Here is a 13,660-nt window from a genome sequence, read left to right as displayed (position 1 = left end):
TTTGAACTGGTGAATAAAGTGTTTGTTAGAATTTCTGTTTCTAATGAAGTTACACAACAATATTACTTACTGTTCTTTTCTGCCTGGTATAGTTCATGCCGGTATACCATGTAAACATTATTAGTACTTATGTTATATACTAACATGATTTTTACAAAGAGAGAAACAGAAAGTGATTTTTTGAAACTTTTTACCAGCTAAAAGAGTATAGGAGTGAAGGAGAACACCTAGAGTACATGAAAATTATAGCCCCATTACAGAACAAACTACAAAGATCTTAATGATATGGTGTTGATTCTTCCTTAGTGTTTTAGACTATATCAAGTTACACAAGAATCTCTGAACATTATAAAGAGTCAGAGAAGAAATCTATGAAACCTATTAAGGGATTTTTTTTTTTTTTACCTTTTTTTTTTTTTTTTAAGGGCATATTTACAAGGACATCTATGAGTCTTAAAAACCAATCATCTTACCTAGGGAAGTAAATCATGCAGCACTTTAAAGAAGCAACAATGTGAATCAATAAAGCAATCAGTTTTGTAAAAATAGAACATAAATGTTTATATGTCCTTTTTACACAGACAATTATTGAATGTAAAGTACTCCTCATCAGAATTCTGGGCATACTATTCATAATTTTAACTCCAGCAGTCAGTCATTGGTCAATTGCTCAGATTATTCAGTCTGCAGAACACTTTTGCAAATAAAATTGGAGAATGCTCTCTAATAAGCCAAGCTTTGCCTTGAATTACAACCATTATTTAGAACACATAACAATTTAAAATAAAAGAAAATAATAATTTGAAAGGTATGCTGCTTTATTTTGCCAAATTGAGGAAGAAAAAAATCCCAATTTGATAATTCAGCAATATGTAAAAATTTAATTGGTGGAGAAAACTTAATTGTAGATGGTCAATGGCTTCATCCCATACTAACTAGAATTAATTTAGTCTTTTTCTTGACTTCAGTGGGCATTGGGTCAAGCCCTAGATTAATGTCCTTTTCCTTTCTCAACAAGTTGTATACATCCTGGATTTCAGCTCTCCAAAAACCGACAGATGATGAAAGATTTGGACATGTCTAACTTTATGCTGCCCAGTTAAATGAATTAAGGCTAGCTGAGAGCTTCAGTATGCAATGAAAAGTCCTATCTGGCTTGTTAACCATAGACTATGTTATTTCTATGGTGTGAATGATCCATATTGTGTGGAATATGGAAAGAGAATTATTCTTGGGTGTTTAAAACCCACACTGAAAAGTAAGAAAATACTGAATTAAGAAAAAACGTAGAAAACACTGTTGATTCAAAGTAGCAAAAAGATTTTTTAATAAAATAATATTTTGAGTATACTACTACAGAAGAATATTTAAAAATATTTCCTAAATCAAGGAATTGCGTACCTTATTAATCATATTTGTAACAAAGTCAGTATATGCTGAATTTCCTTGATTTCAGTTTGCTCATGAGTGAAAGAAGGGTAGCTCTGTGTCCATATTGAAATGAGAACACAAGCTTTGCACTGTGATGACATTCACACTGCATTATTTTTTAAATATATGGCTATACTATTTCAGCATCAAGACATGAGCATATTTTCTTCCCTTTAAAAATGAAAAGCAGACATAAGGGGAAATAATGATTATCTGGGGTTTTTTCAGAGATGCCGAGAATGTCCTAACTGTAACAGATTTGTGAATAACTGAAATGTCTGAAAACTTTTCTTCAATATGCTAGCAATATTCTGTGCTTTAATTCAGTTGTACCTGACTAATATATTTTGAAACATGCCAGAAGCATTTACAGGATTGGGCTGCATTTTGATATAATTTTTTCCCTACTAACATATGAGGCCTACAAGACCTTAAGGCAGTGGAAATACCTAAATACATGCTCTAGAATTCTACTCTACCATTTTAAGTCACTAACAAATTTTGAATTAGAGCACACGGTAGTATAGAAAAAAGCATGCAGATTTATATTGAAAAGTAATACCTCCAGATGTGGAAATCATTCTGAGTGGGATGGTGAAGAAGTTTTCAGGGTTCTCTGAAAACAGATGTTTTCAAAAAGACCCATCCATGAGTTCTTAGCATTCCTACTTACATATTTTGCTGGAATTCTGATGATTGACAGCTGCAAATCTAGAAAAATAGTAATTTGTACTAGAGAGACTACTTATTTTCTACCATAAAGTTCTCATAAACTGTTGGACTACCATAGGGCTTCCATCCTTAAGGTCTAATGGGACAGGGATGCTATGATTCGTGACACTAAGCATTAGCTTTTTGTAGTAAGCATAAATGCAGAATTAGATGCTAATTAAGGCTGTATTAAACATTCTTTTGTCATTATAACTGCATCTCCTACCAGCTTTCAATCAGAAATACCATTAAAAATGCAATTCTAGTCAACCTGATAATACACAGGAAAGTTTCCAGTATCTAGCTACCTAATATCTGCCAGTGCCGTTAGAGGCAATATTAAGGAATCTGAATAAAATGGAATACTTGAGTTCCTGAGGGTTGATTTAAGCATATTTATTCCTCTGTTGAAGCTTGATGCTTTCCCAAAGTCTAACTTATTAAAGGTAATGCTTGCCCTTTTCCTAAAGAACTGTTAGCAGTGTTATTATACCTTAGGATTTCTAACCTCTGAATGTAAGGGGAGAGGACATGTAACATGTACCTAATAAAAGGCAATTAAATCACAGTGTGGCAATTCTAAAATTTATGCAATGAAAAAAGTGTAGATAACTGTAATTGTGAAAGAGGATTCCTACATAACAATCAATTAAACCAATTAGTTATTCTTTTCCACACTGCAATTAAAAAAAAAAATGCTCTTCACTATATGTATTTTTAGTGTCAGTCTTCTTCACATAAAATTTGAATATTGTAGAATATCAGTTCTCATTTCTTTAATACTTACGTACTTCAGCAATCCTGAAATAATTAAATATTTTAATATCAACATGCTATAATTGTAAATTTTTATGTTGCATTTTAGTAGTTTTAAATTGATTGGTAGTAAATTATGACATGGGATTACTTAGAACATCCTTCCTATAAAACCATTTATCTGTCAAGTATTTTATAATCTTGGTTTTGTATTTTGGAAATCTCATCTTTGTCAATTTTCCTTTCTTTTTAATGAATCATGGGGAGAATATTATCCATGAAACAGAAGAGGCAAGAGAATTATGAATTCTTTCCAAAATGGCAGCAGTAGGTTGACTTTTAATGTGGTCACAGAACAAGAAAATCCAAAGCAATAGTTCTGACTTGGGTTTATCAGCTGAGGCAGGAGCTATATGAACTGAGATCACATTTTGCACGAGAAACATTCTTAGGTTATAGCCACAAAGAGTTAGCAAAATGAGACCGGAAAGAAGCTGAAGCTAAGAAAACCCACATCAGTGAGAGATTAATGAAACAACTTGATAGAAAGTATCTCTAGAGAAATGGTGGTGCAAAATGAAATATATCTTTGACCAGAGGTAATCTTTTACTTTCAATAAAAGTAATAGTGGGATTAAAAAAAAAAAAAAGAAAAGAGGAATCTTTGGTTAAGTTTAGGTTTGATTTACAGCAATGGCAGTGAGAAGGTAGTTTCAACAAATTATTCAAATTTAAGCTATGTTTCAATTCATTTTATGTTAACTGTTTCATACCATACAGATCTATAATTGGCTTACTTCAAACAGATTACTGACTGCATCTTTTTACCTACTCAGTTGAATTTCCTGCTCTTTTATCTTCTGTGTGCTTTCTTTCTTTAGAATGGGGTTTCCATTTTGTGTCTTTGCTCCAAGAAAATCTTGGAATTTTTGAGAGAGGTAGCAATGTAGAAATATTTTCCCCATTTATATTTAATAGAAATATTGATGTTCTAAAAAGAATAAAAGATCATCTTGCATCACTATAATTACCTAATAATTCTAAAAGCACTCATTAGTATCCAGTCGAATCAGCACAACAGTGTAGTAAGATAATGTTAATCTTGTACTCTGGATTTAATGCACAAATGAGCATAGAACAAATTTAAAAACAGTATTTATTATATGCAGTAGAGAATAGAAGTATCAAAGTCTACAGGCCATGAAGAAGTCTGTCACTGAGTTATTACAACTCTTGTGGAGGCTATTACTGCTAAGGTAAGCAGCAATAATAAGCTTTATGCATTTCGAGCTTTGTCTAGCCTTTGCTGAACTGCCTCTTGGGTCTATGTTAGGTCAGAAGGGTTGATTTTATATGCAGAATTGTAGCAATTTATATGAAAAATATAACAAGCTCTTCTAATGACAGCTCAGGAAGGAAAAAAGGAAATAGTGAAATTTAATGGCAAATATGTGCTACTTAATGTACTGTATTTAAATTTCAGATGACTGATTTTACAGAGCCAAGTGAGGTATATCCTGACAGCCTTGCAGGGCTCCTGAAGCTGTTGCAGCCAAAAATGTGCCACTGAAACATGGATAGTTTTTTTTGAGGATATTTTGGGGAAGAAGGGGGAGGGGAAGGAAACCCCAAATCTTTTCTAGAATCACTAGGACTCAGAACTTCAGAATAACAGTCTCCAAAACAAGACCCTTAAGGCATCTGTAGAAATAGTAGATCAGTGTGAAAAGTGTATATCACTCGTGAAATCTCTTGTGCAAGACATGGATTTAAAAGACATAATGACTAAAGCAACTACCTGGTTGAAAGCCATGTTTGCATCAAACAGCAATAATAACCACAAAATACTTAATTCAATTGAGACATGGCTGTGGTTGTCTAAGAATAGCAAGCCTTCAAAATTTATATAAAGCATCACTCAGCTTAGTAGTTTGTAAAAAATGACTTTGAAGTAAATATTTAATCTTACAGATCATCTTTTGCTTACTAAAGTACTCTCCCTTTGGAAGGAATTGTATGTTCTTCAGTCTCTTTATAAGGTTGCACTGCTGATCTGGTCAAGGTCAGCATTGGATCTTTCTCTCTAATGAACACCTTTTCTGTGAAATGATCACTAGACTTGGAGGTTAGGAAAGTAAGATTTAGGAAATATTGTTTTCTTATTGTGATGGCCTTTGTCTTGCTGTGCTGCCACCTTGCAATAGGAGTGGTTCTGAGTTGGCAAGTCCTTCACATATTTTTACTTGAGCTCCATTATCTGGACATGCTTAGTGCAAGATACCCAGTTCCTTTTTTTGTTACCAGTGACAGTTACAACTATTTTAGGTGACTGCTGGCTGTAAGATGTAGAGCCAAATGTAATAGGAAAAGGGTTCATATAAGACTATTTGCTATTGCAGTGATATGTCTAAACTGAAGACTTTTAAGTCCTAGAATCTCTGGTACTTGAAACATTGTCTGTATGGACTGATCTTCTTCCTGTACTTCCCCTTTGGAGGTTATATGATCACCACCATAACAGAAATGTAAAATAACTTGGATTTCATATGTCTACATTGATGAATTATTCTAAGCAAAGTTCCCAGCTAGACAACTTCAACATTCATATTACACACAATATTGGCTTGTGTTAAACACATTAAAATGGACAATCATTTTCTGGAAATACTCTTATATTGGAATAACTACTGATTTATTTCATTTCTTTTAGAAGATACATTTTTTCAGTATAATCTTACCCTCTCCAGAAGGTTGTTGTGGAAGCCAGAGGTCTGTCTTGTTTTAATACAGAATGTATGCTTTGAAAAATCTTTCCTCTTGACAATGAATCTTGAGATGTAGGATGCTATTTCAAAAGTAATTCAGTAGCTGAATCCCCTGTAAAAGGTCTCCCATCATGGGTAGTCACCCCTAGTTAATGTGGGTGAAACTAGCACAATAACTTATTTTTCCATTTGTAATCAAGGACTAAAACTTAATTCTGTGCACAAAAAGCAAGAAAATGTGAAGTCATATGGTTTAAAATATGACTCAACCCCTTTTAGACCAAGTAATTCATCCACCAAGTAATTTACCACCAATACCGATCTGTTTTTATCCATTTCCTAATGTCACATATTACATCACAGCATAAGACCATCCTTTTGCTGTTTACATAAACCCAAAGCATGACTTAGACCCACTACTAAGATTCCTAAATACAAAACATTAAAAAAACCCAAACTATATCTTTCAGATGAACTTCTCCTACATCAGAATATCAGTTTTGATAGACATATTCTATTTTCTATGAAAGCGCATTGATTTATTTGCTGTGTTCATTATACATAGCAAATAACAGAGGCTCTAGTCCTTCAAGGCACTGTGCTTGAGACTATTTACGTGCTTTAGAAAGCACACTGCAGGACTGACTAAGAGAAAATTCATCAGCTTTGTAAGTGGTATTCTTAGCATAGCAACAGGTTAACTATTGTCAAGTTTTTGGTAGTGGCAGTGAAAGTGTGCCTTTGTGAGTTGTTTTGATTTAGTGCCACATGACACTCTGGTTGTAAAATACTGTACATTCTCAAGGGGCACAGGATGACTAGCTTATGAACTTGCTAACTAAAACATGTCAAAAAAGTAATTCACAAAGGAGGGAGCTTTCAGAGAGGAGTTCTGCAAGGATGATAGTTGGTCCAGTGCATCCAATATTTTTTTAATCACCTGAAAATCAACACAATACTGATCATAAAATTACTGAGGAGTAAATAACTATGAGGAAAGGGCATCATACAAAGCAATTTGAATCATTTGACATTTACATCATATAGAGTAAAGCTGCCCTACAGATCAGAGGACTTTTTCTCTCCGACAGCAAGATCAGTACAGCAGTATTTTGTAGTTCTGACAGAGTCAGTATTAAAAGAACGTTGCACAATTGGAGTGAGTTCAGTAAAAATCACAGAAAATATTTAAGACTGGAGAAAATGTCTTATAGTAAGAGATTTAAAGATTTCAAACTTTTAATTTCAAAGAGACAACAAAAACGTAATGACTTTGCAGTGCAGAAATGTCTTCTAAATGTCTTTTTTAGGGGGGAAAAATGTTCTTAAAGCTCATGTATGTGGAAGAGAAAGGCAGAACAAGAACCAATGTTACAAAATGGACAAATAAGAGAATAAGCACAAGTATGTAATGACTGGTTAAATCATCTTTGGAACAAAAGATCAAGGGAAGCAGTGGATTCCCTCAGTATATTATCTTCTAATCTGTCATACCTCTTTGAAACATCCATACTAGCTAAAAAGAAATAATGCTTTGGTTAGACTAGCATTATTGGACTCAACACAAGAATATTTCTGAGTGGAAGTCAAAACAGGTAACTTTATGTTTTTTACATGAATCTATGAACAAAATATTATATATGTGAAGTCAAATCTATAAAATTAGACTTGAAGGATTTATTTCCATTTATATAACCTTACAATACCATATAATCAAGCACATGTAATGCACCAAACAAGTCAATCAGTCCAGGTTTATTCATGAAAATATTTTTGTTCTCCATCATGCCATGCTGTGTAAACTTACATAAATCTTACAGATACTCTAGAACTATGTAATTTCTGAAATTTGTGCTGAACATTCAGTCAAGCATATGTCAAATGAAAAAAGAGCATCTGATTGCAGCAGTTTCAGAACAGACACAAACCTAATGGAGTTTTTGCTAGCCATATAAACTGAGTAAAAATTATGGAGGAAATTGGATAGGTCTGAAATTGATTATTGCCATTCTTTTCTTGAATTCAATAATAAATAATTTTTTTTAAAGGATGATCCCACTATAATTTACTAGTAACTGTGACTCTGAACTCAACTGTAATTCTGATGGTTTTTTGCCTCTTATGTGTGTCATTTGAAGAAGTAGTGGAGAATGAAATTTCTGTTTAAATATATATTTATGAATTAGCACATAATTATCTTCTATAAAATTATTTCTCTGATGAAGTCTACAGTTTTATGTAAGATTTATAGAAGTAATCAGATCATAAAAGGACATCTTAGCATTTATTGAATTAAAAAAACTTTGTTTCTGATAAGGAATTATCTATCCAGTTACAAATGCAACAAGAACTGTTTTTAAGGCTTTGTGAATACTGGTTGGTGGTCACAGAATGGAGCTCTGCTATTGTTAATGTACTCACTAAGAAGTTAAAATTCCATTTAACTGAGAAGACTTCTTCTGATCAGAAATGACATGCCATTCTTTAGCTGTGAAGGATTCTAATTGTTGTCCAGGAGGTAAACAGGCAGTGGTTGATTAATCTGGTTATCCCACTGTTAAGAATTTTTCATTTTAAAATATTTTTAATCTTCTAAAAATAAGAATTTTTTACTGCTGAGTGAAACCTAGCTAACATATAATAAGTCCTAGCATAAAGGGCTATGCAGATTGACACAATAATTTCACACCAGCTTGTTTAAAAATACTCTTCTTAAAGGATATAATGCTAGAGTAGCACATTTTATTAAAAGCACAGTGCTTTTAATAATTAGTGGGAAATGGATGTAAGCAGTGTCACTTAGCACTTGCAAATTTAATCTATTTAACATTTCTCTGTTTCTTTCAGCATAAAGAACGTCACTCCAAAAGTAGGTGATGCTGAAACTCGTAAAGCCATTCGCCGTGCCTTCGATGTGTGGCAGAATGTAACTCCTCTAACGTTTGAAGAAGTTCCTTATATTGAATTAGAAAATGGCAAGAGGGACGTTGATATTACAATCATTTTTGCATCAGGTTTTCATGGAGACAGTTCTCCCTTTGATGGGGAGGGAGGATTTTTGGCTCATGCATATTTCCCTGGGCCAGGAATTGGGGGAGACACTCATTTTGACTCAGATGAGCCATGGACTTTGGGAAACCCCAATCATGATGGTAAGAGAAGATTTCAGTATAAAAAAAATAAATAAATGGCATGAATTTTCAGCTAAAAGAACTATTTCCATGCTTCCCTGTCCCTGAAGTCACACAGTTTTCTGTCCTAAGTTCACCTTACTTTAGAAATATCTTCTCTTGATTGGTCTATTAGAATCTGAGGCAGAAAAGTTTCTGTCTAAATGTAAGTCACAGTATGAAAATGTGTTTCTCTTGAAAAAAAGTTGAATTCTTTTTAGGAACCTTTGTGTTCATTCAAATATTGTACTGTTGAATATTTACATAAGCTATTTTAATTTTGAAATTGTTTGCCATATAGATCTTATTTAGGTTTAGGAAAAATGTGGAATGTTCTCTAGCAGTGATATAAGAAAGGTTAAGAAGAACTCACACTACCCACCAGTCCAGTGGATACCAATGTACATAAAATCTAGTCTTCTCAGTTTTTCTTTATGGTGGTACAGTGGCAGCATTTAAAGTCAACTCTTAAAGATGCCATTCCAAGAACAGAGTTAGTGTTTTCCAATAACTTTTGAACGTCTTTTGGAGTTGTTAATTCCAACAATAATTCCAATTTACTTAAGCTGCACATTCCCCATAGTCAAATAAATGACCACGTAGTGTACTTGACATACCTAAAATTTACCAAATCAATATTAAAGATAGTCTTTAAAGTTACTTCTCACAGAAGTATAGTCTGGCCCTTGCCGAGCTCCAAATTCATGTGACTAAATCACTGTCATTATCTAGAAACCTAATTTAAAGCTAGCCTTTGCATCTCTGCAGAACAGTATCGAAGAAGAGTTTTTTGTAGACATACTCTGTGTTTGATGCTTTGATGCTTTGACAGGTTTTCATTCCAAGTAGCCTCAGTTGTCCTAGTAGATCTCTCTAAGCCAGTAACAGAGTTGAGAGAGTCTCTTCAGCAAACAATGATGCACAAAAGATGATTCACAGATGCACAAAGAGGATGTTTCTGGCATACAAAAGATGATAAAGATGACAAGAAGTGCAGAACTGTTGTCTTTCAATGTTACACTGAATTTGTGAACAATGAGAGGCTTTATCTAATTCATTTCCTTTTCCTTTCTCACCTGAGATCTTCCAAGTAAAATTCAGAGCTTTTTATGTAGCAGTATTTGTAGCCTGAAGTTTGCAACAAAGCCTTAAGTTAATACTTCAGGAGTATAAATACGGTACTGTGACTGTTCTAATGGTGCAATACCTATGCTGTGCCAGGGTCAGTGAAGCAAGAGCAGTGTACTGCACTGTGAAAGCCCTTAGTAGTATAATGGGTTTAAGAAGCTTATTTCTTGTGGACCAAGCCCTAGATTCTTACTGGAGCAAAATCCGTGGTATTGCACTGCTCATATTTGCCCTTTTCACAAGTTTAGCTCAAAAAAACAATAGTGGGAATCTTCTGTTTGTGCAGTTCAGTCAGTCACAGCATCGTGAGGCTAAAATTAAGGTGTTTTTATGGGCCTCAGCGGGACACCAACACTGCACACTATGTTGTGTGTTTTTGGAGCTATTACTTCAAGCGTTCAGAAAAATCTACAGGCATGTGTATGTTGAAGTCAAGGTGTCAATTTTAAATGTGATAACTCTTTTGGAGCAGTTCCACATATGGATACTTCTAGTCTGTATGAAATTGTGCAAACTTCTGGCTATCTCCTTCTCCTTTAACTTAAATAATTTTCAGAGTGCAAAAGGGCACTTATGTCTTTATATGCCTTTTTGTGGCTGAATTTTGTAGAGCAGTTTTCAAAAGCTATGTCTTGTATTAATAGATTTTAAGATATTCTGAAGGAAAAAAATCAAGTGAAAGTAAAATGCTGTCACTAAAAACATGCTTTTATGTATCTTAGAACATTGAATTTTTATTAAAAAACAGTTTTGCTATCTATATCATGAAGGTTTAATAGGTATCACTGGAAATTTACTCTGCAAATTTAGTAACTTACGTAGTTTGGTGTGCTCATGTATACTTTTTGAGGGAGACATATTCCTGTTAGAATGGAATACTCAAGGTAGAAAACCCAGGATATTTTATGACTGGAAAATTTGTGCAAAATACATGACGACTTAAATAAATACCTTATCAATGCAATTTTTCTGAAGAATTTTGGAAACTCCTCGTTTCATTGGTGAGTTGGTAGGAACCGCAGATCTTTGGTCATAGCTATTGTCCAGTCAAAAGCCTTATGTCATTGTAACTCTAGAAATAACAACATATGTGCAGTTGATGTGCAGAGTGCCTATTTGTCTGATTGGTGATTTCCAGATATCAGGCAGGCCAAGTCCTGCTGATGATCTTACTGCATTAGCTTACATCTAGGAATCCTAAAGGAACATCCAGATGATTTTTTTTGTGACTGGAAAAAATTTCTTGGTTGAAAAAGAACACAAGCATGATATTTGGGATTGACAGGAAAAAGAACACAAGCATGATATTTGGGATTGACAGGAAGAAAAGACTTAAGCTCTCTTAGGCTTCCTATCATCTTGGGCTCAGTCTCAGAGCACTGAAAAGCAGAAGGTTGAAAAATATATTTATGATCTTAGCTATGAGCCATTTTTCCCAGGTGAGTGTCATTTTTTTTTTAGGGTTCATCGCTCCAGTAGTCATCTTCACATAGTGTTATTCGAAATCCAATAAAAGGGGAAAAAGATTTGGTGATTTATTTTTATTTCTAAATTAACTCCCACCCCAAAGGGCTGTTTTTCTCTGATTCCTGTTCTGTTATTCCAGAGTGATTTGAAAACACAGACCAACCTGGTTATTTAGCAGCAAAAATGCACATATAAGATCCTCTTGAAAAGTACTAGCGTCGTTCTCCACCTTGTACTGTTCTTCTAATGAAAACGATTTGCATACTGTCTACCTCAGAAAAGACAGGCAACTTCCTGAAATGCTTTCATAAACTGTGTCCTTCTTAAAAAAAATTGTATTCCCAATGAGGAATCATATACAAATTCAGTATTCTGAGGATAGTTAATTCCTAAGGTGATTTATCCTGACTAGTTACTTGCAGTGTCTTCATACTTTAGGTTTGGGTTTTTTGGCTTTTTTTTCTTTTTTTTTTTTTCATATTTGCTTGATTTTCTTGTGTTTTGCTTGGGTTTAATGACTGAAAGGACACTTCCAACAGAAATGCATCATCTCCACAGTGCAGTGCTGCTTTCCTTTGTTCTCACTTCAGTGGTATGTTTTTGTGGATTACAGATCTATCTTATCAATCATGTTCTGGGGAAGACATCTGTGCTTTGACTCCTCCCTCACTCTAAAGAATGAGTAAGGAGTAGGAGTAAAGACTAATGGGCCCATCGCTCAGCAAAAAAACTCTCGTCATACAATTTAACACTTGCAGGCTCTCTAAAATGATGTATTTCTTTGCTTTCATAATACCCTGTAAGCAGAGTACAGCTGGTACCTTAACTCCAGCTGCGCTGTAGAGGTCTTTTCTCTGAACTTCCTTCCATAGTGCTGCAGGTGATGCCAGAAGTATTGGCCAGAAAGAAGAACAAGAAACTTTCCATCACAGGGGAGCAATGGAAGCAAGGACAGAATTTCTTTTGCTAGGAAAGGAGGGATATACTGGAGGATAAAAGGTGCTTGGGGTTTTTTGCAAGGTGGGAAAATGGTAGTCTTCCAATACTTTGGAAAAAGTGTTTGTATGCATTGGACAGTAGTCTTCCTCCAGTCAGCTTTCAGTTCCACTTGTTCTCTTAGGAAATCTACTTTTCAAGTTGTTCTGTGGGAGTAGGCCTTTTCACCTATAGTAGATCCTGTTTACTTTATGGTCTGCCTGTCCAGGCTTCCATGTAAGATGAGACCCTTAGGTTTGTAAATTATTTGGGACAGGATGGTTTTTTCATGCATCTTATGAAGTACCTTGTGCTCCTAGGGAGTCCCAGTTAAAACTCAGATTATTCTGCTAACGCTTGGAAACTATGGTAGAAGAAGAGGATGGAGGAAGCAAACATTAAAGGTGAAACACTGTTCAGGAATAGCAAATCAGAAAGGATAGGAATATCACAGGAAAACATTTCACAGTATGTACACTTAAAGCTGTAAAAAGAGAAAAGAATAAACAGGAGATGAAAATGAAGTTACATAAGTAGCTGTCTGAAAAATAAGCACTTATTAAGAAAAATTCTAAATCCTTATTTTCTTCTGAACTTAAGTGCAGGAAAGAAAAAGTGGAGAAAAAATAGAAAAGGAAGAAATCTTAATATACCAGTCTTAAGGCAAGGGAGAGATTTCATTGTTCCCATGACTCCAATTCATTTAGGTGATACATATCACCTCATTTTTTGAATGAAAAATTTATGGACAATGAATAATGTATCTAAATCCGTAAAAGGACAATGACCTCCTGCTAACAGTATTTTGGAGATACTGCATTGTCAAAATCATCAATAAAAATATTTTTCAAAGTGTTTTTTTCAGTTGCAATATTTCAAATCACTGTGATGAAATTTAAAGTCACTGCCAGGGAGCAGCAGGTATAGGGACTGTCTCTGTAGTAAATTTTCTAGTAGCTAGCAGAAGAATCCTGTCCTATGCCCTGTCTTGTACTAAAAGTGAAAGTGGTGTTCTTATTAGCCTTAACAAGGCTTTCCTACATATTATTTACATCTGTCCATTTTTAAATCTGCAGCATTGAAATTTTTTGATGCACTGCAATATAATTAGAGGTTGAAGTATCAGATTCTAATAGAACAAGTACTGTGCTAGTTTTCTGGAAGATCTGCTTCATTACGGAGTTGTTAAGCCTCAGAGCCTATAGTCTCCTCCTCCCCTATCCTCCAAGTTACTGCAGCATGATGGGCCATACACAT

The 13,660-nt window shown here is 34.4% G+C and overlaps 1 protein-coding gene across 3 annotated transcripts in view; it reads left to right on the top strand.

Annotated features, from left to right (window-relative positions):
- The window catches only part of MMP16 (matrix metallopeptidase 16), a 181,037-nt gene that overhangs the window by 99,952 nt on the left and 67,425 nt on the right, over nucleotides 1-13,660 (top strand). For all 3 annotated transcript variants that reach the window (XM_049819192.1, XM_049819181.1, XM_049819203.1), the window contains one exon: nucleotides 8,511-8,815. In XM_049819192.1, coding sequence (XP_049675149.1) covers nucleotides 8,511-8,815 — 305 coding nt within the window. The remainder of the gene's footprint in view (nucleotides 1-8,510; nucleotides 8,816-13,660) is intronic.

The sequence above is a fragment of the Accipiter gentilis genome, chromosome 2 (assembly GCF_929443795.1).
Source record: "Accipiter gentilis chromosome 2, bAccGen1.1, whole genome shotgun sequence".
In the NCBI taxonomy this organism is placed as follows: domain Eukaryota; kingdom Metazoa; phylum Chordata; class Aves; order Accipitriformes; family Accipitridae; genus Astur; species Astur gentilis.
This window is presented reverse-complemented; position numbering and strand designations above follow the sequence as displayed.